Source organism: Bombina bombina, chromosome 8 (genome assembly GCF_027579735.1).
Source record: "Bombina bombina isolate aBomBom1 chromosome 8, aBomBom1.pri, whole genome shotgun sequence".
Classification (NCBI taxonomy): domain Eukaryota; kingdom Metazoa; phylum Chordata; class Amphibia; order Anura; family Bombinatoridae; genus Bombina; species Bombina bombina.
The window spans coordinates 263,921,378-263,946,927 of record NC_069506.1 but is presented as its reverse complement, the minus strand read 5'-3'; the positions used below and the strand labels follow the sequence as shown (position 1 = coordinate 263,946,927).

General features: G+C 41.4%; 1 protein-coding gene across 1 annotated transcript in view; it reads right to left on the bottom strand.

Moving 5' to 3' along the window:
* Positions 1-2,077: 2,077 nt before the first annotated feature.
* Positions 2,078-25,550, bottom strand: part of GRAMD1A (GRAM domain containing 1A) — a 312,874-nt gene continuing 289,401 nt past the window's right edge. Inside the window, exons 18-19 of the mRNA XM_053691281.1 lie at positions 22,221-22,353; positions 2,078-7,025 (exon numbers count right to left, since the gene is read on the bottom strand). Of these exons, the coding sequence (XP_053547256.1) occupies positions 6,939-7,025; positions 22,221-22,353 (220 nt within the window). The 3' untranslated portion in view covers positions 2,078-6,938. The remainder of the gene's footprint in view (positions 7,026-22,220; positions 22,354-25,550) is intronic.

Here is a 25,550-nt window from a genome sequence, read left to right as displayed (position 1 = left end):
TATGGGCGTCCCTGATGTAATTGGCGCCACGTGGGGAGAGTTAGTCGGCATAACTTCCCCCTCGACAGAACCCTCTGGTGATAATTCTTTTATAGATAAAGACTGATCTTTACTGTTTAAGGTGAAATCAATACATTTAGTACACATTCTCCTATGGGGCTCCACCATGGCTTTCAAACATAATGAACAAGTAGGTTCCTCTGTGTCAGACATGTTTAAACAGACTAGCAATGAGACTAGCAAGCTTGGAAAACACTTTAAAACAAGTTTACAAGCAAAATAAAAAACGTTACTGCGCCTTTAAGAAACACAAATTTTCCCAAATTTTGAAATAACAGTGAAAAAATGTAGTTACACTAACGAAATGTTTACAGTGTATGTAATAAGTTAGCAGAGCATTGCACCCACTTGCAAATGGATGATTAACCCCTTAATACCAAAAACGGAATAACAAATGACAAAAACGTTTTTTAAACAGTCACAACAACTGCCAAAGCTCTACTGTGGCTTTTTACCTCCCTCAATACGACTTTTGAAGCCTTTTGAGCCCTTCAGAGAAGTCCTGGATCATGCAGGAAGAAGCTGGATGTCTGTGTCTGTAATTTTTGCTGTGCAAAAAAACGCCAAAATATGCCCCTCCCACTCATATTACAACAGTGGGAAGCCTCAGGGAACTGTTTCTAGGCAAAATTCAAGCCAGCCATGTGGAAAAAACTAGGCCCCAATAAGTTTTATCACCAAACATATGTAAAAAACGATTAAACATGCCAGCAAACGTTTTAAAATACACTTTTATAAGAGTATGTATCTCTATTAATAAGCCTGATACCAGTCGCTATCACTGCATTTAAGTCTTTACTTACATTACTTCGGTATCAGCAGCATTTTCTAGCAAATTCCATCCCTAGAAAAATATTTTAACTGCACATACCTTATTGCAGGAACCTGCACGCTATTCCCCCTCTGAAGTTACCTCACTCCTCAGAATATGTGAGAACAGCAAAGGATCTTAGTTACTTCTGCTAAGATCATAGAAAACGCAGGCAGATTCTTCTTCCAAATACTGCCTGAGATAAACAGCACACTCCGGTACCATTTAAAAATAACAAACTTTTGATTGAAGAAATAAACTAAGCATAAAACACCACAGTCCTCTTACGACCTCCATCTTAGTTGAGAGTTGCAAGAGAATGACTGGGTATGGCAGTGAGGGGAGGAGCTATATAGCCGCTCTGCTGTGGGTGATCCTCTTGCAACTTCCTGTTGTGAAGGAGAATATCCCACAAGTAATGGATGATCCGTGGACTGGATACACTTAACAAGAGAAATAAGGAGTTCAGTTTTGGAGAGGTTTAGCTTAAGGTAGTAAGAAGACATCCAAGATGAGATATGAGAAAGACAGTTAGTGACACGGGTTAGTAAGGAAGGAGGTAGGTCTGGTGCAGAGAGGTAGATTTGGGTGTCATTGGCATACAAATGATATTGAAACCCATGGGACTATTAAGGAACCTAATGATGACGTGTAGATTGAAAAGAGAAGGGGACCGAGGACAGAGCCTTGAGGTACCCCAACAGAAAGTGGTAACGGAGCAGAGGATGCTCCGGAGAAGGCTACACTAAATGTACGGTTAGTTAGTTTTCTATGAGTATATTGTTTCCTGTTTGCAGTGTTTCATCTGCTGCTGTTTTGGAAGCCGTTTTGAGCTCTCTTCATTAAACAATCCATGTGAAGTTTGCTAGCAGTTGGTACTATATCCTTATCTAGACCTTGCTGACAAATGCTAGAATTTTATATTAACATAATGTTGAAAAGTGAGTGAGGTGCAGATGTGTTGTGTTGTCCCTCAGCCATTTAATTAGGAAGCCTATGAAGATCAACAAGACAGGGGGCAGGTGGGATTGTGCATGCCTTACAGCTCTATATAGACCTCAGAACACTTTATAAAAAAGTCTAAGATCAATGACTTCAGTTCATATAATTTTCTGGTCATGTTGTAACATCACTTGCAGCTTTATATTAAACACCAGACTTGGTAAGTGGGTACATAAATAGAATAAAATGTGAAAACACGGAAAATATTTTCAAATCATTTGTATTTTAATAAATATTAGCAGTGGACACACATTCACACATACAATCAGTTCAAGTCTAGCTAAAACCTTCCCTGTCCAGGGTTTTATATGTCCTTTAGCAAACTGGATAAACTAGTTACTGCTGTTTGGTTGCTGTTGAGTAAAAAAAGGTTGTATCATGCTCACTGTTTTCCCTCCAACCTTATTTTCCATTGCGCTTGGCATTTACTCTGGGGTTGTCTTTGTGGCTGTTATGCATCCCCGTGTCTGGTTTGACTAATATCCCAGGAACCAGTTTAGAGTCCTAACTGTAAGTGAGAAAAGGCGTAAGAGCTGGGCCCAAACCCCTTGGATGCCCATGGCCAACCTTTCTGTTGGCGAATACTGAAATAAATAAAAGGTTATTACCGATCCATTGTCTATAGCCGGTGCAAAGCTGGTCCATATAGAGTCACACGTGGAAACTCATGTACTGGAAGAGCAACTGTAGAGCAAGCTCTATGGATCCCTCTAGAGTCAGAAGGGTATAAAGGATTTGCCAACAAGAGACACATCAGACCTGCTACATGCATTGACACAGGAACTTGGGCTTCTTCTCCCACCCCTCAATTTTTATCCATACCCCAACAGCTTAACTGAAAATAACACTTTAAAGTGACAGTACATTGATTTGTGCAAAATAAGTTCATACAGTGTGTGGAGGAGCTGAGACTCTAGGAAGTTCAATAATCACTTGCCGTGCTTGACCCTTGCCACTTATTATCCCCTTCAATGCTAAAAAGGGGCTGAAAAGCATTAATATAAGGTTCAGGGAGTTGTTTCTTTGTGGGACACATCAGCAGCAAAAAGGTTAATGAAATGAAATGCTTATTATTTACAGGTTATTGACATTTAGTTGTACAGAGAATGCACAGTACAGTCTTGGCTAATTTCCTGCAGAACATTTATATGGAGGGAATATGGTGAAAACACAGCCCTGATACCATCATCTTTGCTATAATACATCAGCACAGGAATAAAAAAGGACATCTCTGTGCAAGATATTATGTTCACATGGTTTGACAAGGTATAGCTATACAGGAGTAAATGTCTAGCCCTACCTGATCTGTCCCTACGTGGCACACAAAAAGGTACGGATGTCCTGTTCTATTTACAGTGACACTGGATAAGGTTATGTGAGGTATTTTATGCACATTAATATTAAATGGGACCAGCCCATTCTCACACGTCTGTCTCTCTGTACAGAAAAATGCTCTGTATGTTCTGTGGCAGTGAACCAATGCTCTGCATGCCTGCCAGGAAATCATCCTTACTGGGGCTTGCTTAGCAGGGGCCAGTGGCAGTGATACAGTTAATGTAGACATTCTCTGCTGGCACATGACAAGGAAATACATTAGCAAAGTCTTGGGTCACAGGTTTTGATAAAACATCATGGTATTTAATCCCTTGGCTGTCAGAGTGTGGCTGCCAGCCCTAACAGCCAATGAGGTAAGTATGAGGACGCACTACGCTTATAAATGGGCAACTACAGCTCTCTAGTCAACTAGCAAGCCTGGTTTACCAGGCAATATCACTTGATAAATAAAACCCACTGCCTCTTGTAATATTCTTTGACTGTGAAATTTAGTTATTTGCTTTAGATTTTTTGTTTGCCCTTTATCCATCTCCTAACTGACCATGACAGTTTGGGCATCCTGTAGATTATATTTACTGAACCCAACTGTTTCTTTTTGTATAAGGGCTTGTGCTAGTTTTTATCCTAACCGGAATGAGATATACTTACAACCTTAGACATATATGATCAGTTTTCCTCTTAAATATTAGGGTTCTCTGTGTTAACCTTGAACGAACATTTTAATGCATTAATAAACTGCTCTAATGCCTTCAAATATTTTATTATTATTATACCAATGCTCCTTGGTAACTATAAGTCGAACCCTCACAAAGGGGACAAACACACAGTTAAAATTCTGCTCAAGAGTCACAGTGCATTACTACCCCAAGCAGGACAAAGAGCCAATCAGAGGCAACATATTCAAGTATCCACTAATTACTATCCACGTCCTGCTTGTCAGCATGCTTGATGTGTGAGTTTAAAGGGATAGTAAACACCTTGTAATTACAAAACATTTCTATAGATTGCTATAGAATAACATATCAGCCAAGTCTAAACTTTTTTTACTGTATTTGTTTTTCAATAACCAAACTCCACCCACCATTTGCCTTTGTTTGATGAGCCAATCTGTGCTTTAGTCTGCAGACACCAAGGCTACTCACAGTCATAATCTTAGTATAAAATGCTTTGTTTTGTAATTTTATCAGTAAAAGACAATTAGGGACAGATATGTAATAGATTTAGGGGCATATTTATCAAGCTCTGTATGGAGCTTGATGCCCCTCGTTTCCGGCTAGCCTAAACAGAAGTTATGAAGCAGCGCTCTGAAGACCGCTGCTCCATAACTTGTCCTCCTGCTCTGAGGCGGCGGACAGAAATCAACCCGGTCGAATACGCAGGGGGCGGCATTGAATCTGCAGGGGGCGGCATTGAACGAGGTTCACAAGAACTGCTGTCAGCATTTATCGATGTGCCGCGATGTGCAGCGGACATCAACCTTAGTATCATGTCCGCTCGCACATTGGTAAATATACCCCTTAGGCTTGAGAAGTTCTGAGAATTGGAAGTTGCTTAATTTTCAAAGCAAAATTACATAAAAAGGGGACAAAATTATTAATCAGGGTATATTTCAAAGTTGTTTCGTTATACAAAACTAAACATTTTATATAAATATCCCATGGCGTTTACTGTCCCTTTAACTATCTGTTAATACTCTTAGCGTGAATCAGAGCATTGTATTATTGCATTAACATGATCATTTCATGACGTTACACACTGAGAAATTTAATATCTTATTTCTTCAACTCCATAACAAGTGACGCTACAATATTAGAGGGAGAGATGGTTATGTTGCTTTTAGGCAGAATCATATTGAGAAGAAAAAAAATTAATAGTATTCCAGCTATCCCCCAAAACATTGTGTACCTTGCAATCAAGGTTCTTCAAACGTAATAGATTATTATATTTATAGATTTGAAATGGTCTCCCATTAGCGTAAGTGGAGCGACCAAAATATGAGTTATCAACTGACTCATCTGTAATGAAACAAGGCAGTCATTAAAACATGGCTTGCTGGTGTTACCTTGGAACTAGCATTGCCCAAGATGAATCTATTCATTTTAATAAAGCCAACTGCGGAGCCCACCATTGGCCTATATCTAGTAATGAGTGGGGCACATTTTACACACAAATGTAAAAAATATTACAATCTTGTTGTTGTGTTATCACAGACTTCACTGAGCAACTTATTGCACATTCAAAACAGACTCATTTTCATAAATATTTTACGAGTTTTGCCTATCTTCATCGCGCTTCCCAAAAATTAGCAAACTACTCATAAATATATTGTGAAATTAGGTTGTAGTTCTGAAGGGGGTTATCAGCTAAAAATAAATAACTAAATTAGATATACGTCTTGATTTCTAAAGAGATTGCACTATTTATCATAGGGGAAAAAACAAAAAAAGACGGTTTATCAGGAAACTTAAACATCACTCTGAGCTGGCAGAGCTGCACATAAATATATAGATATATATAAGTGCTTACTATAAATAATACCTACTAGAGATTCTACAACCTATTACAAAACAATATCATGTGGGTCCTTAATGCGATTCTCTGTAGAGAAGGATTATAGTTGAACTGATAGGAATGTGTTTAACATTTTGTGGGCAGCTGCTGTCAGTGCTGGTGCCAGCAATGTCAGGCACATACGGACAACTCCGTTTTGTTATGTAGCATTCTCTAACCTCATTCATAAACAAAAACTGTCAAAAAACAGAACAACATGGTGACCCCTTCATAGGTGCATCTCACAGTCCTATAATATGGTTCATTACATTCAATGGCCTCTATTTATCAAGGTCTGGCAGACCTGATCCGACAGTGCGGATCAGGTCCGCCAGACCTCGCTGAATACGGAGAGCAAAACGCAGCTCACAAGAGCTGCTGGTGCAACGCCGCCCCCTGCAGACTCGCGGCCAATGGGCCTCCAGCAGGGGGGTGTCAATCAACCTGATCGTACTCGATCGGGTTGATTTCCAGCGATGTCTGTCCGCCTGCTCAGAGAAGACAGACAGGTTATGAAGCAGCGGTCTTTGTGACCGCTGCTTCATAACTGCTGTTTCTGGCGAGTCTGAGGACTCGCCAGAAACACGGGCCGTCAAGCTCCTTTCGGAGCTTGATAGATAGGCCCCATAGAGTTAAGACTGTGGGCTGCACACTGAAGAAGCCTTAAACCAGAAACAATGACCCCTTTGTAGAAAGATGGAGCACATCAAAGGAGTTGATAATATAAGTTCATATTTTTGGGTGCTCTACACCCAGATTAAGTCCAGTTTACAATAGATATCTCAGTTAAGTGGTTATTTGTTGATGCTCGATCCCATCAATGCTCTGCACTGCAAGATGGACAATATCTTGTGTTCTTCTGCAGTTCAGTAACACTTAAAACCTCTGAATGTATTAAGTATCCAGCACTCAAATACAACCAGATATTTCCCATGTACTCCAGTCCCTGAAGGGTATCTGTTCCCAGCACTCTAATCCCTGCAGGGCACTTGTCGCCAAAACTATAGTGCTTGTTGGATAACCAGCTCCTAGCACTCCTTGCTGAGCAAAAGCTCAGGACGCGCCACATTCTTCTGGTAGGAGGTCCAATTTTGAAATGTAATCACTGTGTGCCCCCTGTGGAGTGGCACAAGCTTCTTTATGAAAAGTTCCAAACAATTCCTTTTTGGAGGGATGTCTGTCATGACAAAGCATCTTCCTCATGAGCTTCTGACGTGGGGTCAGAGACCATGACTCCTTGCTGTAGTCTTTGTAGAGACATTCTCATCTAGGAGGGTAAATGCAAAAAATAAAAAGAAATTAAGAAGAAAATGTGATTATTTGGATTCCATTCTGCTGTCTCTGCTGCAAAACTCTTGCCAACAAAAAAAAATGATTAACAGACCATCTAAACTTGTTAATATATAGGGAAACATTTTTTATGCTCAAACCATAGCCTCCCTATCTATTTATTTATCTGTGTATCTATCTATCTATCTATCTATCTATCTATCTATCTATCTATCTATCTATCTATGGCCTAGATTTGGAGTTCGGCGGTAGCCGTCAAAACCAGCGTTAGAGGCTCCTAACGCTGGTTTTGGCCGCCCGCTGGTATTTGGAGTCAGTGATTAAAGGGTCTAACGCTCACTTTTCAGCCGCGACTTTTCCATACCGCAGATCCCCCTACGCCATTTGCGTATCCTATCTTTTCAATGGGATCTTTCTAACGCCGGTATTTAGAGTCGTTTCTGAAGTGAGCGTTAGAGCTCTAACGACAAAACTCCAGCCGCCTGAAAATAGCAGGAGTTAAGAGCTTTCTGGCTAACGCCGGTTCATAAAGCTCTTAACTACTGTACCCTAAAGTACACTAACACCCATAAACTACCTATGTACCCCTAAACCGAGCTCCCCCCACATCACCGCCACTCGATTAAAATATTTTAACCCCTAATCTGCCGACCGCCACCTACGTTATACTTATGTACCCCTAATCTGCTGCCCCTAACCCCGCCGACCCCTGTATTACATTTATTAACCCCTAACCTGCCCCCCCACAACGTCGCCGCCAGCTACTTAAAATAATTAACCCCTAATCTTCCGACCGCAAAGCGCCGCCACCTACGTTATCCCTATGTACCCCTAATCTGCTGCCCCTAACACCGCCGACCCCTATATTATATTTATTAACCCCTAATCTGCCCCCCTCAACGTCGCCGACACCTGCCTACACTTATTAACCCCTAATCTGCCGAGCGGACCTGAGCGCTACTATAATAAAGTTATTAACCCCTAATCCGCCTCACTAACCCTATCATAAATAGTATTAACCCCTAATCTGCCCTCCCTAACATCGCCGACACCTACCTTCAATTATTAACCCCTAATCTGCCGAGCGGACCTCACCGCTATTCTAATAAATGTATTAACCCCTAAAGCTAAGTCTAACCCTAACACTAACACCCCCCTAACTTAAATATAATTTACATCTAACGAAATAAATTAACTCTTATTAAATAACTTATTCCTATTTAAAGCTAAATACTTACCTGTAAAATAAATCCTAATATAGCTACAATATAAATTATAATTATATTATAGCTATTTTAGGATTAATATTTATTTTACAGGCAACTTTGTAATTATTTTAACCAGGTACAATAGCTATTAAATAGTTAAGAACTATTTAATAGTTACCTAGTTAAAATAATAACAAATTTACCTTTAAAATAAATCCTAACCTAAGATATAATTAAACCTAACACTACCCTATCAATAAATTAATTAAATAAACTACCTACAATTACCTACAATTAACCTAACACTACACTATCAATAAATTAATTAAACACAATTCCTACAAATAAATACAATTAAATAAACTAGCTAAAGTACAAAAAATAAAAAAGAACTAAGTTACAAAAAATAAAAAAATATTTACAAACATAAGAAAAATATTACAACAATTTTAAACTAATTACACCTACTCTAAGCCCCCTAATAAAATAACAAAGCCCCCCAAAATAAAAAATTCCCTACCCTATTCTAAATTAAAAAGTTACAAGCTCTTTTACCTTACCAGCCCTGAACAGGGCCCTTTGCGGGGCATGCCCCAAGAATTTCAGCTCTTTTGCCTGTAAAAAAAACATACCATACCCCCCCCCCAACATTACAACCCACCACCCACATACCCCTAATCTAACCCAAACCCCCCTTAAAGAAACCTAACACTAAGCCCCTGAAGATCTTCCTACCTTGTCTTCACCATCCAGGTATCACCGATCCGTCCTGGCTCCAACATCTTCATCCAACCCAAGCGGGGGTTGGCGATCCATCATCCGGTGGCTGAAGAGGTCCAGAAGAGGGTCCAAAGTCTTCCTCCTATCCGGCAAGAAGAGGACATCCGGACCGGCAAACATCTTCTCCAAGCGGCATCTTCGATCTTCTTCCATCCGGTGCGGAGCGGGTCCATCTTGAAGCAGGCGACGCGGATCCATCCTCTTCTTCCGTTGTCTCCCGACGAATGACGGTTCCTTTAAGGGACGTTCCGATCAGCCAATAGAATGCGAGCTCAATCTGATTGGCTGATTGGATCAGCCAATCGGATTGAACTTGATTCTGATTGGCTGATTCCATCAGCCAATCAGAAAATTCCTACCTTAATTCCGATTGGCTGATAGAATCCTATCAGCCAATCGGAATTCGAGGGACGCCATCTTGGATGACGTCATTTAAAGGAACCGTCATTCGGCGAGTAGGCGTCGGTTGAAGAGGATGTTCCGCGTCGGCTTGGAAGAAGATGGCTCCGCTCCGCTCCAGAAGAAAGAAGATTGAAGATGGCGCTTGATAGAAGACTTCATCCCGATGATCAGCCAATCGGAATTCGAGGGACGCCATCTTGGATGACGTCCCTTAAAGGAACCGTCATTCGTCGGGAGACAACGGAAGAAGAGGATGGATCCGCGTCGCCTGCTTCAAGATGGACCCGCTCCGCACCGGATGGAAGAAGATCGAAGATGCCGCTTGGAGAAGATGTTTGCCGGTCCGGATGTCCTCTTCTTGCCGGATAGGAGGAAGACTTTGGACCCTCTTCTGGACCTCTTCAGCCACCGGATGATGGATCGCCAACCCCCGCTTGGGTTGGATGAAGATGTTGGAGCCAGGACGGATCGGTGATACCTGGATGGTGAAGACAAGGTAGGAAGATCTTCAGGGGCTTAGTGTTAGGTTTCTTTAAGGGGGGTTTGGGTTAGATTAGGGGTATGTGGGTGGTGGGTTGTAATGTTGGGGGGGGGGGGTATGGTATGTTTTTTTTTACAGGCAAAAGAGCTGAAATTCTTGGGGCATGCCCCGCAAAGGGCCCTGTTCAGGGCTGGTAAGGTAAAAGAGCTTGTAACTTTTTAATTTAGAATAGGGTAGGGAATTTTTTATTTTGGGGGGCTTTGTTATTTTATTAGGGGGCTTAGAGTAGGTGTAATTAGTTTAAAATTGTTGTAATATTTTTCTTATGTTTGTAAATATTTTTTTATTTTTTGTAACTTAGTTCTTTTTTATTTTTTGTACTTTAGCTAGTTTATTTAATTGTATTTATTTGTAGGAATTGTGTTTAATTAATTTATTGATAGTGTAGTGTTAGGTTAATTGTAGGTAATTGTAGGTAGTTTATTTAATTAATTTATTGATAGGGTAGTGTTAGGTTTAATTATATCTTAGGTTAGGATTTATTTTAAAGGTAAATTTGTTATTATTTTAACTAGGTAACTATTAAATAGTTCTTAACTATTTAATAGATATTGTACCTGGTTAAAATAATTACAAAGTTGCCTGTAAAATAAATATTAATCCTAAAATAGCTATAATATAATTATAATTTATATTGTAGCTATATTAGGATTTATTTTAAAGGTAAGTATTTAGCTTTAAATAGGAATAAGTTATTTAATAAGAGTTAATTTATTTCGTTAGATGTAAATTATATTTAAGTTAGGGGGGTGTTAGTGTTAGGGTTAGACTTAGTTTTAGGGGTTAATACATTTATTAGAATAGCGGTGAGGTCCGCTCGGCAGATTAGGGGTTAATAATTGAAGGTAGGTGTCGGCGATGTTAGGGAGGGCAGATTAGGGGTTAATACTATTTATGATAGGGTTAGTGAGGCGGATTAGGGGTTAATAACTTTATTATAGTAGCGCTCAGGTCCGCTCGGCAGATTAGGGGTTAATAAGTGTAGGCAGGTGTCGGCGACGTTGAGGGGGGCAGATTAGGGGTTAATAAATATAATATAGGGGTCGGCGGTGTTAGGGGCAGCAGATTAGGGGTACATAGGGATAACGTAGGTGGCGGCGCTTTGCGGTCGGAAGATTAGGGGTTAATTATTTTAAGTAGCTGGCGGCGACGTTGTGGGGGGCAGATTAGGGGTTAATAAATATAATATAGGGGTCGGCGGGGTTAGGGGCAGCAGATTAGGGGTACATAGGGATAACGTAGGTTGCGGCGGTTTACGGAGCGGCAGATTAGGGGTTAAAAAAATATGCAGGGGTCAGCGATAGCGGGGGCGGCAGATTAGGGGTTAATAAGTGTAAGGTTAGGGGTGTTTAGACTCGGGGTACATGTTAGAGTGTTAGGTGCAGACGTAGGAAGTGTTTCCCCATAGGAAACAATGGGGATGCGTTAGGAGCTGAACGCTGCTTTTTTGCAGGTGTTAGGTTTTTTTTCAGCTCAAACAGTCCCATTGTTTCCTATGGGAGAATCGTGCACGAGCACGTTTTTGAGGCTGGCCGCGTCCGTAAGCAACTCTGGTATCGAGAGTTGCATTTGCGGTAAAAATGCTCTACGCTCCTTTTTTGGAGCCTAACGCAGCATTTGTTTGAACTCTCGATACCAGAGTTAAATTTATGGTGCGGCCAGAAAAAAGCCCGCGGAGCGTTAACAGCCCTTTTACCGCCAAACTCCAAATCTAGGCCTATGTATCTATCTGTCTATCTATTTAATTTTGCATATGAGGTGAATTGACAATCTGTAACTGCAAGTTTCTTCTGTGTAGGATATGCTGGCAAGTAGCCTTTAATTATGATATTGTCTAAATAAAACAAACTAAACTAAAACATGTAACTTAAAGTAACATACAAGTATAATTAGTGTACTTTATGCTAATGCTTAGTAAACATCAGCAGGAAGTAACTTTCATCAACCAATGAGCATTAGCAGGAAGTACCTATCAGCCAATGAGCATTAATAGGAAGTGTGCATCAGCTAGTGATATATATTAAATTCAGCATTTAAATGCTGCTTCTTCATATGGATGACATATATTTTTTGAGTACTATGGGGCCAATTTATCAATGTCTGTCCGACATGATACGCTGTAGCGTATCATGGCCGACAGACATCGCTGAATGCCGACAGCTAAAGCTGTTGGCATTTAACATTGGAGAACAAAAAAAAGACAGATCCGGACAGGTAGCCAGGGCAAGTAGAGTTTATTCTTGTAGGTGGTAGTTAGCTAGAGCAGCTCAAGCTATCTGACATGTTTCGCGCATGTTCACCAGAACTGCTTGTGCAATGCCGCCCCCTGCAGATTCGCGCCCAATCGGCCTCTAGCAGGGGGTGTCAATCAGCCCGATCTTATAGGATCGGGCGGATTGCAGACCGCAGCCTCAAAGGTCTTAAGGCTTGCGCAGAAACAGTAGCATCAAGCTCCATTCGGAGCTTGATAATTCGGCCCCAGTGTCTCTATAAGCAATATAAAACCTGTGTTGTATGAAACCAATAATCTTCTTTTAACGCGTTTCACCATTTCCAGGGCTTTATCAAGAAGGAAAGAGCGAAACGCATCGAAAGCAGTGGCTATTGGTATTGTGTGCTATCACAATATTTGTTTTAAACTTTTTAAGTGTTTTTAACCCGGGTTAATTATTATTTTTAACACTAACAGCAAGCATTCTAATATTCCTGCATGCGTAGCACTAAGTGCAGAAACACAGTCTACGATCGGGATACAAGATTGGTATTCCCAGAACCATCAGCCTATTGTCAGTGTTATCTACCTAATACGGCTGTCTAAACCAGAAGGTAAAGGATTTGCGAGGGTCACCCATGATGTCAGACGCTATCGGTCACATGGGGTGAACTCGCATTTGTGACAAATTCAAAGAAATAACGGAGTCGCCAACACCCTCTTGGAACTACAGAACAGCAAAAGAGCCCAGGTATGAGCAAATTTACAGAGACTGTGTCAAAGAGGATCTAAGGATTTGGAGGTAACCTTCTATTTATCTTGTTCATAACGGAACTGTATTTTTCTTCCACCAAGATAAACATTAACAGATCCAATGGTGGTATGTTCTAAATGATATGTTTATATGAGATGCCAATAAATTCTAAATACAAGATTTTGGGACTTTTAACTGGCAAGTGTAGTAATTACTAAAGAGTGACTGAACTATCAAATACTTTATTTTTATTTTTTCTCGTATTAACTATTGGCAGATTTGATACATTGTATACATATATTTCTTTTTAAAGACACGATGAGGCCACGGATCATCATTACTTATGGGATATTCCTTCCTGGTCAGCAGGAGGAGGCAAAAGAGCACGACAGCAGAGCTGTTAAATAGCTCCTCCCTTCCCTCCCACTCCAGTCATTCTCTTTGCCTGCATTAGTGATAGGAAGAGGTAAAGTGAGGTGTTAGAAAAGATTCTTCAATCAAAAGTTTATTATTTTTTAAGTAGTGCCAGAGAGTGCTGCTTTGTTCTAGGGTGTAGCCGTAGTCCATATCAGTCTCTTCAGTAGAGCTTTTGGTGGCCTTAGAGCAATAGGAACTGGTGGGACATAATTCTCACTGTGCCTCCTATACATTGATGCTGCCCTTCTCCTAACAGCCTAAGCAAAGTTAACTCAGGCTTTATGATTTTCCACAGGGCTATGGGAGGGAGAAGACCCCCTAAACCTGCTGAGCTGCCCTGCTGTCAGGCAGAATACAAAGGTAAGTGCTGACTTTGTTTTTTTCTGGGAAACAGTAAAATCTCAGAGGCAAGTGGGCACTTTAACTAGTTTCATGTTACATAAGGCAGAGATCCTTGTGTAGGGACATCTATCTCTCTTGTTCATAGAGGGTAATGGAAGACAGCCATGAGTACAGGCACTGGGGAGCTCATTTTTTATTTGGTGGTGGTTTTTTCCTATAGGGTTCATGTAAGAGACTTGAGCCGATCTGGTTAGGTTTGACTGTGACGCCCACGATGGGCGGGGCTAGCGGTTCGCGCGTTTCAAAGTTTAACTGCGCAACTCTCAGCCGTAGCTGCCATAGCCTGCAAGAGAAGGCGTCAGCACTTGTGGCTCTACAACCACATGGTTTCCTGACTAAGCATGCAGTTATAGCGTTATTGATCTATTTCACATCTGGATCGTTCCTGCTCCAAAGAAGGTCGATTCCAGAGGAGTGAGTCCATTTGGCAGGTAGGCACCTCAGCAGAGTTGCTGAGGTGTAGTGGTGTTTGAATTTTTTTGTTTTAGCTACTGGTATACGTTTTTTAGCTATGACAGTAAAAAAGTTAGCTTTTAAAATTTAAAGACACAGTAACGGTTTTTGTTCTGTTATCAAAATTTTGGATATTGAACAATTTGATTAATTTGTTTTGTTTTATTGAACACATACTTCCAAAGTTGTAGAAAAAGTTTTTCTAGCTAAATTTAAAGAGACAGTAACGTCTTAATTTAAAAAATAAAAAAAATTATTTCATTGTTTTTTCTTATTGTGTTCAGTATGGACTTAGGAGCCATAAAAAAATGTTACTTGCTCCATGTGTTTGGATGCAAATGTGATGTGGAACCACCAATCCCTTTCTGTCCCTCCTGTATTGAGAGGGCTTTAAGTTATAGGGATAAGATTTTTCATGTGCAAAATTTCTCAAAGGCGGATGTTTTTCTCAGGAGTCTAATGATGAGAGTCAGAGTATGGCGCAGTTTTCTCCCCAAGCGTCCCAACCTTTAACGCCCACACAAGCAGTGCCCTGTACTTCTGCTCTAGCGCCTGCTGGAGTTACCTTAAAATACATAGCTGCACTTATGTCTTCTACAATTTCTGATGCGTTGTCTGCTTTTCCTATGCTTCAAGGCAAGTGTAATAGGAAAGACAACCATGTTGTCAGTGAGGTTTCTGATACTATGGTGGCAATCTCGGAGGTACCCTCTCAGGGAACTGAGATGGAGGGTATTGAGGTTCTATCAGAAGGCGAAATTTCAGACTCTGAAAGTTCATTACATTTGACTGATTCAGAGGTTGTATCTTTCAGGTTTAAACGAGAACACCTCCGCCTGTTACTCAGGGAGGTTTTGGTTACTTTAGACGACTGTGACTCTATAGTAGTGGTCGCTCCTGCGAAGTCGAGTAAATTGGATAGATATTTTGAAGTTCCCTCTTACTCAGACGTTTTTCCAGTGCCAAAACGAGCTTCGGGGAATGGGAGAGACCAGGTATTCCCTTATCTCCTTCTCCTATTTTCAAAAAGATGTTTCCTATAGCTGACACTGTCAGGGAAGCTTGGTAGATGGTCCCTAAGGTGGAAGGGGCTATTTCAATCTTAGCCAAACAAACTACTATTCCCATTGAGGATAGCTGTGCTTTTAAAGATCCCATGGACAAGAAGTTGGAGGGTCTACTTAAAAAGATTTATGTTCACCATTTATGTTCACCAAGGTCTGCTATTGCAGCCGGCTGCATGCATTGCTACTGTCACTAGTGCAGCAGCTTATTGGTTTGATGCTCTGTCCGAGTCTCTCAAGACTGAGACTTTTTTAGAGGAGATCCAAGATAGAATTAAAGCTCTGAAGTTAGCCAATGCTTTTATTACGGATGCTTCTCTGCAAATTACTAAATTGGCAGCTAAGAATTCAGGGTTCTCTATCCTAGCCCGCAGAGCCTTATGGTTAAAACCTTGTTCTGCGGATGTGTCATTTAAGTCTAAGCTTCTAGCAATTCCTTACAAGGGAAAGACATTGTTTGGACCTGGTCTGACAGAAATGATCTCTGATATCACGGGAGGTAAGGTTCATCTTCTTCCTCAGGATAAGAGAAACAAACAGAAAGGACGACAGAGTCATTTTTGTTCCTTTCGAAATTTCAAGGGAAATTCTTTCTCTTCCTCCTCTAAAGCAGAACAATCTAAGCCTACTTGGAGACCCAACCAGTCTTTGAACAAGGGGAAACAGTCCAAGAAACCGGCCGCTGAAGCCAAAACAGCATGAAGGACGTGCCCCCGATCAGGGACCGGATCTGGTAGGGAGCAGACTTTCCTTCTTCGTTTAGGCTTGGGTTCGGGATGTTCAGGATCCCTGGGCAATAGAAATAGTGTCTCAGGGATACAAACTGGAGTTCAAAAATTTTCCTCCCCGAGGAAGATTTCTTCTTTCAAGATTATCTGCAAACCAGATAAAAAAAAGAGGTGTTCTTACATTGTAAGAGACCTTTCCTCCCTGGGAGTGATTATTCCCGTTCCAGTACAGGAACAGGGGCATGGTTTTTATTCAAAACTGTTTGTAGTTCCCAAAAAGGAGGGAACCTTCAGACCTATCTTAGACCTCAAGAGTCTAAACAAGTTTCTCAGAGTTCCGTCATTCAAGATGGAAACTATTTGTACCATTTTTCCATTGATCCAGGAGGGTCAATTTATGACAACAGTGGATTTAAAGAATGCATATCTACATGTTCCTATCTACAGAGATTATTACAAGTTCCTAAGGTTTGCCTTTATGGACATACACTTTCAGTTTGTGGCTCTTCCTTTTGGTCTGGTCATGGCACCCAGAATTTTCACAAAGGTTCTGGGGTCTCCGCTGGCGGTTCTAATACCGTGGGGCATTGCGGTGGCGCCTTATCTGGACGATATTCTAATCCAGGCACCATCTTGTCAACAAGCAAGATCTCATACAGACATTGTGCTATCCTTCTTGAGAACTCACTGGTGGAAGGTAAATCTGGAAAAGAGTTCTCTAACCCCGAAGTCAAGGGTGACTTTCTTGGGAACTCTAATCAATTCTATATCTATGAGGATTTTTCTGACAGAGGTCAGGAAATCAAAGATTCTAGCTACCTGTCGAGACCTTCAGTCCAATCCTCGGCCGTCAGTGGCTCAGTGCATGGAAGTAATCGGACTGATGGTGGCGGCAATGGACATCAGATTTGTCTCCTCAAATAACCCTGGAACAGGAGACGAGGGACTCTCTTCAATGGTGGTTGTCTCTGGATCATCTATCCCTGGGAACCTGCTTTCGCAGACATTCCTGGGTGATTGTGACAACAGACGATAGCCTTTTTGGATGGGGAGCTGTCTGGGGCTCTCTAAAGGCTCAGGGAGTATAGACTCAGGCAGAGTCTATACTGGAACTAAGAGCGATCTTCAATGCTCTTCTGGCCTGGCCTCAGTTGGCTTCGGCCCAGTTCATTAGATTCCAGTCGGACAACATAACGACTGTGGCTTACATCAATCATCAGGGAGGAACGAGGAGTTCCTTAGGGTTGACTGAGGTAGCCAAGATAATTCGGTGGGCGGAGGCCCACTCTTGCCATCTCTCAGCGATCCACATCCCAGGGGTGGACAACAGGGAGGCGGACTTTCTGAGCAGGCAGACATTTTATCCAGGAGAGTGGGAACTCCATCCGGAGGTGTTCTCCAACCTGATTCTCAAATGGGGTCGGCCGGAGTTGGATCTCATGGCATCTCGTCAGAATGCCAAGCTCCCGAGATACGGGTCGAGGTCCAGGGATCCCCAGGCGGAACTGATAGATGCTCTGGCAGTTCCTTGGTCTTTCAATCTTGCATACCTATTTCCTCCGTTTGGCTTCTTCCTCAGTCATTGCTCGAAACAAGCAGGAGAGGACACCGGTGATCCTTATTGCACCGGCTTGGCCTCGCAGGATTTGGTATGCAGATCTGGTGGACATGTCATCCCTGCCACCTTGGAGACTTCCGTTGAGGAAGGATCTTCTCATTCAAGGGCCCTTCCTTCACCCAAATCTAGTTTCTCTGAAGCTGACTGCTTGGAGATTGAACACTTAATCCTATCCAAGCAGGGTTTTTCTGATTCGGTCATAGAGACCTTGATTCAGGCGCATAAGCCTGTAACTAGAAAGATTTACCATAAGATATGGCGTAAATATCTCTATTGGTGCGAATCCAAGGGTTACTCATGGAGTAGAGTTAGGATTCCCAGAATTCTGTCTTTTCTCCAAGAAGGATTGGAGAAGGGTTTATCGGCAAGTTCCCTAAAGGGTCAAATATCTGCCTTATCTATTTTGTTACACAAACGTCTGGCAGATGTCCCAGATGTACAATCATTTTGTCAGGCCTGTGTTCAAACCAGTTGCTCTTCCATGGGGCCTGAATTTAGTTCTCAAAGTTCTTCAAGGGGCTCCGTTTGAGCCTATGCATTCCTTAGATATTAAGTTGTTATCTTGGAAAGTTTTATTTCTTGTTGCTATTTCTTCAGCTAGAAGAGTGTCTGAGCTATTGGCGTTGCAATACTCTTCGTCTTACCTTATTTTCCATTCAGATAAGGTAGTTTTACGTACTAAACTAGGTTTTCTTCCTAAGGTTGTTTCAATCAGGAACATTAATCAGGAGATTGTTGTTCCTTCCTTGTGTCCTAATCCTTCTTCTCAGAAAGAACGTCTTATGCACAATTTGGACGTGTTCCATGCTTTAAAATTTTACTTACAAGCGACTAAGGGTCAGAAAGCTACGGCTACCTCTCTTTCTTTTTGGCTGAAGAGTATCATCCGTTTTGCATATGAGACTGCTGGACAGCAGCCTCCTGAGAGGTTTACGACTCATTCCACTAGGGCTGTTGCTTTCTCATGGGCATTCAAAAATTAAGCTTCTGTTGAACAGATTTGTAAGGCTGCAACTTGGTCCTCTTCACACTTTTTCAAAATTTTACAAATTTGATACTTTTGCCTCGGCTGAGGCTGCTTTTGGGAGAAAGGTTCTTCAAGCAGTGATGCCTTCCGTTTAGATTCCCTGTCTTGTCCCTCCCGTATCATCTGTGTCCTCTAGCTTGGGTATTGTATCCCATAAGTAATGAAGATAATCTGTGGACTCATTGTGTCTTTAAAAAGAAAAGAAAATTTATGATTACCTGATAAATTTGTTTTTTTTTAGACACGATGAGTCCACGGCCCACCCTGTTCGTTTAGACAAGTTGTTTTTTATTATAAACTTCAGAAACCTCTGCACCTTGGCTTTTCCTTTCTCTTCCTAACTTCGGTCGAATGACTGGAGAGGGAGGGAAGGGAGAAGCTATTTAACAGCTCTGCTGTGGTGCTCTTTGCCTCCTCTTGCTGACCAGGAGGGAATATCCCATAAGTAATGAAGATGATCCGTGGACTCATCGAGTCTAAAAAGAAACAAATTTATCAGGTAAGCATTCATTTTCTTTTTTAAGGGAGTCGTCTCTATTTTTTTAGAGTAACTACTTCAAATAGATAAGTAAATGTTTAATACACATGTTTTATTATTGAATTTATTGTATCATTGATATCTTTTACTAAATCGTATTTAAACAATCAGAAGGAATTGTTCAAGTGAGGTGCATGATATCTGTAGCCCTAGCGCACTACTACATTTTTAAAAACTATCGCCTAGTTCTGCGTTAGCCGTCAAAAGCAGCGTTAAGGGGTCCTAACGCTGCTTTTTACCGCCCGCTGGTATTTAGAGTCAGTCAGGAAAGGGTCTACCGCTCACTTTCCAGCCGCGACTTTTCCATACCGCAGATCCCCTTACGCCAATTGCGTATCCTATCTTTTCAATGGGATCTTCCTAACGCCGGTATTTAGAGTCTTGGCTGAAGTGAGCGGTACACCCTCTACCGACAAGACTCCAGCCGCAGAAAAAAGTCAGGAGTTAAGAGCTTTATGGGCTAACGCCGGTTCATAAAGCTCTTAACTACTGTGCTATAAAGTACACTAACACCCATAAACTACCTATTTACCCCTAAACCAAGGCCCCCCCACATCGCCGCCACTCTAATACATTTTTTTAACCCCTAATCTGCCGACCGCACACCGCCGCCACCGACGGACTAACGACGAATTAAGGTTCCTTTAAATGACGTCATCTAAGATGGCGTCCCTCGAATTCCGATTGGCTGATAGGATTCTATCAGCCAATCGGAATTAAGGTAGGAAAAATCTGATTGGCTGATTGAATCAGCCAATCAAATTCAAGTTCAATCCGATTGGCTGATTGGATCAGCCAATCAGATTGAGCTCGCATTCTACTGGCTGTTCCGATCAGCCAATAGAATGCGAGCTCACTCTGATTGGCTGATTGGATCAGCCAATCCGATTGAACTTGAATCTGATTGGCTGATTCAATCAGCCAATCAGATTTTTCCTACCTTAATTCTGATTGGCTGATAGAATCCTATCAGCCAATCGGAATTTGAGGGACGCCATCTTGGATGACTTCATTTAAAGGAACCTTCATTCGTCGTTAGTCCATCGGTGAGGAAGGATTGCTCCGCGTCGGCTGCTTCAAGATGAACCCGCTCCGCTCCGGATGGAAGAAGTTAGAAGATGCCGCCTGGATGAAGACTTCGGACCCTCTGGAGGACCTCTTCTGGCCGGATAGGATGAAGACTTTGGACCCTCTTCTGGACGGATCAGTGATAACCGGCTGGGTGAATACAAGGTAGGGAGATCTTCAGGGGCTTAGTGTTAGGTTTTTTAAGGGGGTTTGGGTTAGATTAGGGGTATGTGGGTGGTGGGTTGTAATGTTGGGGGGGGTATTGTATGTTTTTTTTTTTGTAATTTAGTGTTTGTTTGTTTTTGTAATTTAGTTTAGTTGATTTAATTGTAGGTAATTGTAGGTAGTTTAGTTAATTAATTTATTGATAGTGTAGTGTTAGGTTTAATTGTAACTTAATTTAGGATTTATTTTACAGGTAATTTTGTAATTATTTTAACTAGGTAGCTATTAAATAGTAAATAACTATTTAATAGCTATTGTACCTAGTTAAAATAAATACAAAGTTGCCTGTAAAATAAATATAAATGCTAAAATAGCTACAATGTAATTATTATTAGGGGTTAATAAGTGTAGGTAGGTAGCGGAGACGTTGGGGGGGCAGATTAGGGGTTAATAATTATAATGTAGGTGTCGGTGACGTTGGGGGCAGCAGATTAGGGGTTCATAGGGATAACGTAGGTGGCGGCGGTGTCCGGAGCGGCAGATTAGGGGTTAATAATATAATGCAGGTGTCAGTGATAGCGGGGGCGGCAGATTAGGGGTTAATAAGTGTAAGGTTAGGGGTGTTTAGACCCGGGGTTCATGTTAGAGTGTTAGGTGCAGACTTAGGAAGTGTTTCCCCATAGGAAACAATGGGACTGCGTTAGGAGCTTAATGCTGCTTTTTTGCAGGTGTTAGGTTTTTTTGCAGCTCAAACTGCCCCATTGTTTCCTATGGGGGAATCGTGCACAAGCACGTTTTTCAAGCTAGCCGCTACCGTAAGCAACGCTGGTATTGAGAGTTGAAGTGGCGGTAAATTATGCTCTACGCTCCCTTTTTGGAGCCTAACGCAGCCCTTCAGAGAACTCTAAATACCAGCGTTATTTAAAAGGTGCGGGGGGAAAAAAACATGCGTAGCTAACGCACCCCTTTGGCCGCAAAACTCTAAATCTAGGTGTAAATAAATGTTAGATAGAATGATGCATTTAAAGAAAAGATTAGACAGAGAATAACTCGTAGAATTATTTTTTAAAGTGTCTATAAAACAATGGGAGCTGCCATGTTGTAACGTAGGTTACCTTCTCTTCTGTAGCCAATTAGGAAGAGTTATAACTAGTTCACTAGGGAATGTAGCCAATTGCTGTGTGAAATATAACAGAGTTCTGCACTTCCACTTCTAACAGGAAATGAAATGCTTATAATTTCAGAATAGACTTACAGGAAAAGGGGACAAAGTAAATAATTAAAGTATATTTCAGAGGTTTTTTTATATATATGATTTATCATTTAATATTACCATCTCAAAGTGTTAATTGTCCCTTTAAGGGAATACAATTTTAAAGTAAACGGCCCCTTTATATAAATGCAATATTTCATGAACACAGTCACAGATGTGTCACTCTATTCATGTACTTGTAATTTGCATACAAGTTTCGTTTTTAATAAAGCTGTATGGTAAAATGGAAGATCTAAAATTACAATTAAATTGACTGCAATTTGCTCTGTTTTTTTATTGTTTATTGAACTTTGTATGTACAATAGTTACAGGATATTTGCATAAAAGTATGAAACGTCTAACATTTGAAAAGTCAAATTTGAAACCATTCAAAAAAATAAATATTTAAAAAATACGTGAGAAATGGTGGTGTATTTGGAAGTCATCCTGTGTGGTGTGTAATGTGAAGCACAGCGCCCTCTAATGCATATACAAAGCCATCACAAGCACCATGAAGGATTTGTGTTAATCTATGCATTATACCTTGGTCCTCACCTCATCCAGTAGTTGTACAGACACCCGGAGTGTTTGCTTCCATTTTTGTACCTCTGCACTGTGAAAACGTTTCTGCAACTCTAGTATCTCTGCCCAGTCTGCAGAGCTTTGCGGGAACCTCCTGTGTATACAACAAGAGGGGAACCAATCAGAATCAGAACTAAGCAGTTTGGGTAAATCAGAATGCAACACAAAGCACATGAGATATGGCCTTTCACCACCTATAAAGCTCAGTATCTTGTGTAGGGAGCAGTCAGCACAAACAGGACTAGTTAGTATCCTGAGGTAAGGACTAGTTATAATCAAACACACACTGCACCCTGAGGTAAGGACTAGTTATAATCAAACACACACTGCACCCTGAGGTAAGGACTAGTTATTACCAAACACACAGCACCCTGAGGTAAGGACTAGTTATAATCAAACACACACTGCACCCTGAGGTAAGGACTAGTTATTACCAAACACACAGCACCCTGAGGTAAGGACTAGTTATAATCAAACACACACTGCACCCTGAGGTAAGGAATAGTTATAATCAAACACACACTGCACCCTAAGGTAAGGACTAGTTATTACCAAACACACACTGCACCCTGAGGTAAGGACTAGTTATAATCAAACACACACTGCACCCTGAGGTAAGGAATAGTTATAATCAAACACACACTGCACCCTGAGGTAAGGACTAGTTATTACCAAACACACAGCACCCTGAGGTAAGGACTAGTTATTATGAAACACACACAGCACCCTGAGGTAAGGACTAGTTATTATCAAACACACACTGCACCCTGAGGTAAGGACTAGTTATTATCAAACACACACAGCACCCTGAGGTAAGGACTAGTTATTATCAAACACACACAGCACCCTGAGGTAAGGACTACTTAGTATTAAATACACACTGCACCCTGAGGTAAGGACAAGTTATTATCAAACACACACAGCACCCTGAGGTAAGGACTACTTAGTATTAAATACACACTGCACCCTGAGGTAAGGACTAGTTATTATCAAACAGCACCCTGAGGTAAGGACTAGTTATTATGAAACACACACAGCACCCTAGGGTAAGGACTAGTTATTATCAAACACACACAGCACCCTGAGGTAAGGACTGGTTATTATCAAACACACACAGCACCCTAGGGTAAGGACTAGTCATTATGAAACACACACTGCACCCTGAGGTAAGGACTAGTTATTATGAAACAAACACAGCACCTTAGGGTAAGGACTAGTTATTATGAAACACACACAGCACCCTGAGGTAAGGACTAGTCATTATGAAACACACACAGCACCTTAGGGTAAGGACTAGTTATTATGAAACACACACTGCACCCTGAGGTAAGGACTAGTTATTATGAAACACACACAGCACCCTGAGGTAATGACTAGTTATTATGAAACACACACAGTACCCTAGGGTAAGGACTAGTCATTATGAAACACACGCTGCACCCTGAGGTAAGGACTAGTCATTATGAAACACACACAGCACTCTAGGGTAAGGACTAGTTATTATGAAACACACACAGTACCCTAGGGTAAGGACTAGTCATTATGAAACACACGCTGCACCCTGAGGTAAGGACTAGTCATTATGAAACACACACAGCACTCTAGGGTAAGGACTAGTTATTATGAAACACACACAGCACCTTAGGGTAAGGACTAGTTATTATGAAACACATACTGCACCCTGAGGTAAGGACTAGTCATTATGAAACACACACAGCACCCTGAGGTAAGGACTAGTTATTATGAAACACACACAGCACCCTAGGGTAAGGACTAGTCATTATGAAACACACACTGCACCCTGAGGTAAGGACTAGTTATTATGAAACAAACACAGCACCTTAGGGTAAGGACTAGTTATTATGAAACACACACAGCACCCTGAGGTAAGGGCTAGTCATTATGAAACACACACAGCACCTTAGGGTAAGGACTAGTTATTATGAAACACACACTGCACCCTGAGGTAAGGACTAGTTATTATGAAACACACACAGCACCCTGAGGTAAGGACTAGTTATTATGAAACACACACAGTACCCTAGGGTAAGGACTAGTCATTATGAAACACACGCTGCACCCTGAGGTAAGGACTAGTCATTATGAAACACACACAGCACCCTAGGGTAAGGACTAGTTATTATAAAACACACACAGCACCCTAGGGCCTAGGGTGCTGTGTGTGTTTCATAATAACTAGTCCTTACCCTAGGGTGCTGTGTGCTAGGGCCTAGGGTAAGGACTAGTTATTATCAAACACACACAACAACCTGAGGTAAGGACTAGTTATTATCAAACACACACTGCACCCTGAGGGAAGGACTAGTCAGTATCAAACACACACTGCACCCTGAGGGAAGGACTAGTCAGTATCAAACACACACAGCACCCTGAGGTAAGGACTAGTTATTATCAAACACACAAAGCACCCTGAGCTAAGGACTAGTTATTATCAAACACACACAGCACCCTGAGGTAAGGACTAGTTATTATCAAACACACACAGCACCCTGAGGAAAAGGACTAGTCAGTATCAAACACACACAGAACCCTGAGGTAAGGACTAGTTATTTTCAAACACACACAACACCCTGAGGTAAGGACTAGTTAGTATCAAAAACACACACTGCATCCTGAGGTAAGGACTAGTTAGTATCAAACACACACTGCACCCTGAGGTAAGGACTAGTTATTATGAAACACACACTGCACCCTGAGGTAAGGACTAATTATGAAACACACACAGCACCCTGAGGTAAGGACTAATTATTATCAAACAGACAATGCACCCTAGGGTAAGGACTAGTTATTATCAAACACACAATGCACCCTAGGGTAAGGACTAGTTATTATCAAACACACACAGCACCCTGAGGTAAGGACTAGTTATTATCAAACACACACTGAACCCTAGGGTAAGGACTAGTTAATATCAAACACACACTGCACCCTGAGGTAAGGACTAGTTATTATGAAACACACACAACACCCTGAGGTAAGGACTAGTTATTATCAAACACACACAACACCCTGAGGTAAGGACTAGTTAGTATCAAACACACACACTGCACCCTGAGGTAAGGACTAGTTATTATGAAACACACACAGCATCCTGAGTTAAGGACTAGTTATTATCAAACATACACTGCACCCTGAGGTAAGGACTAGTTATTATGAAACAAACACAGCACCTTAGGGTAAGGACTAGTTATTATGAAACACACACAGCACCCTGAGGTAAGGACTAGTCATTATGAAACACACACAGCACCTTAGGGTAAGGACTAGTTA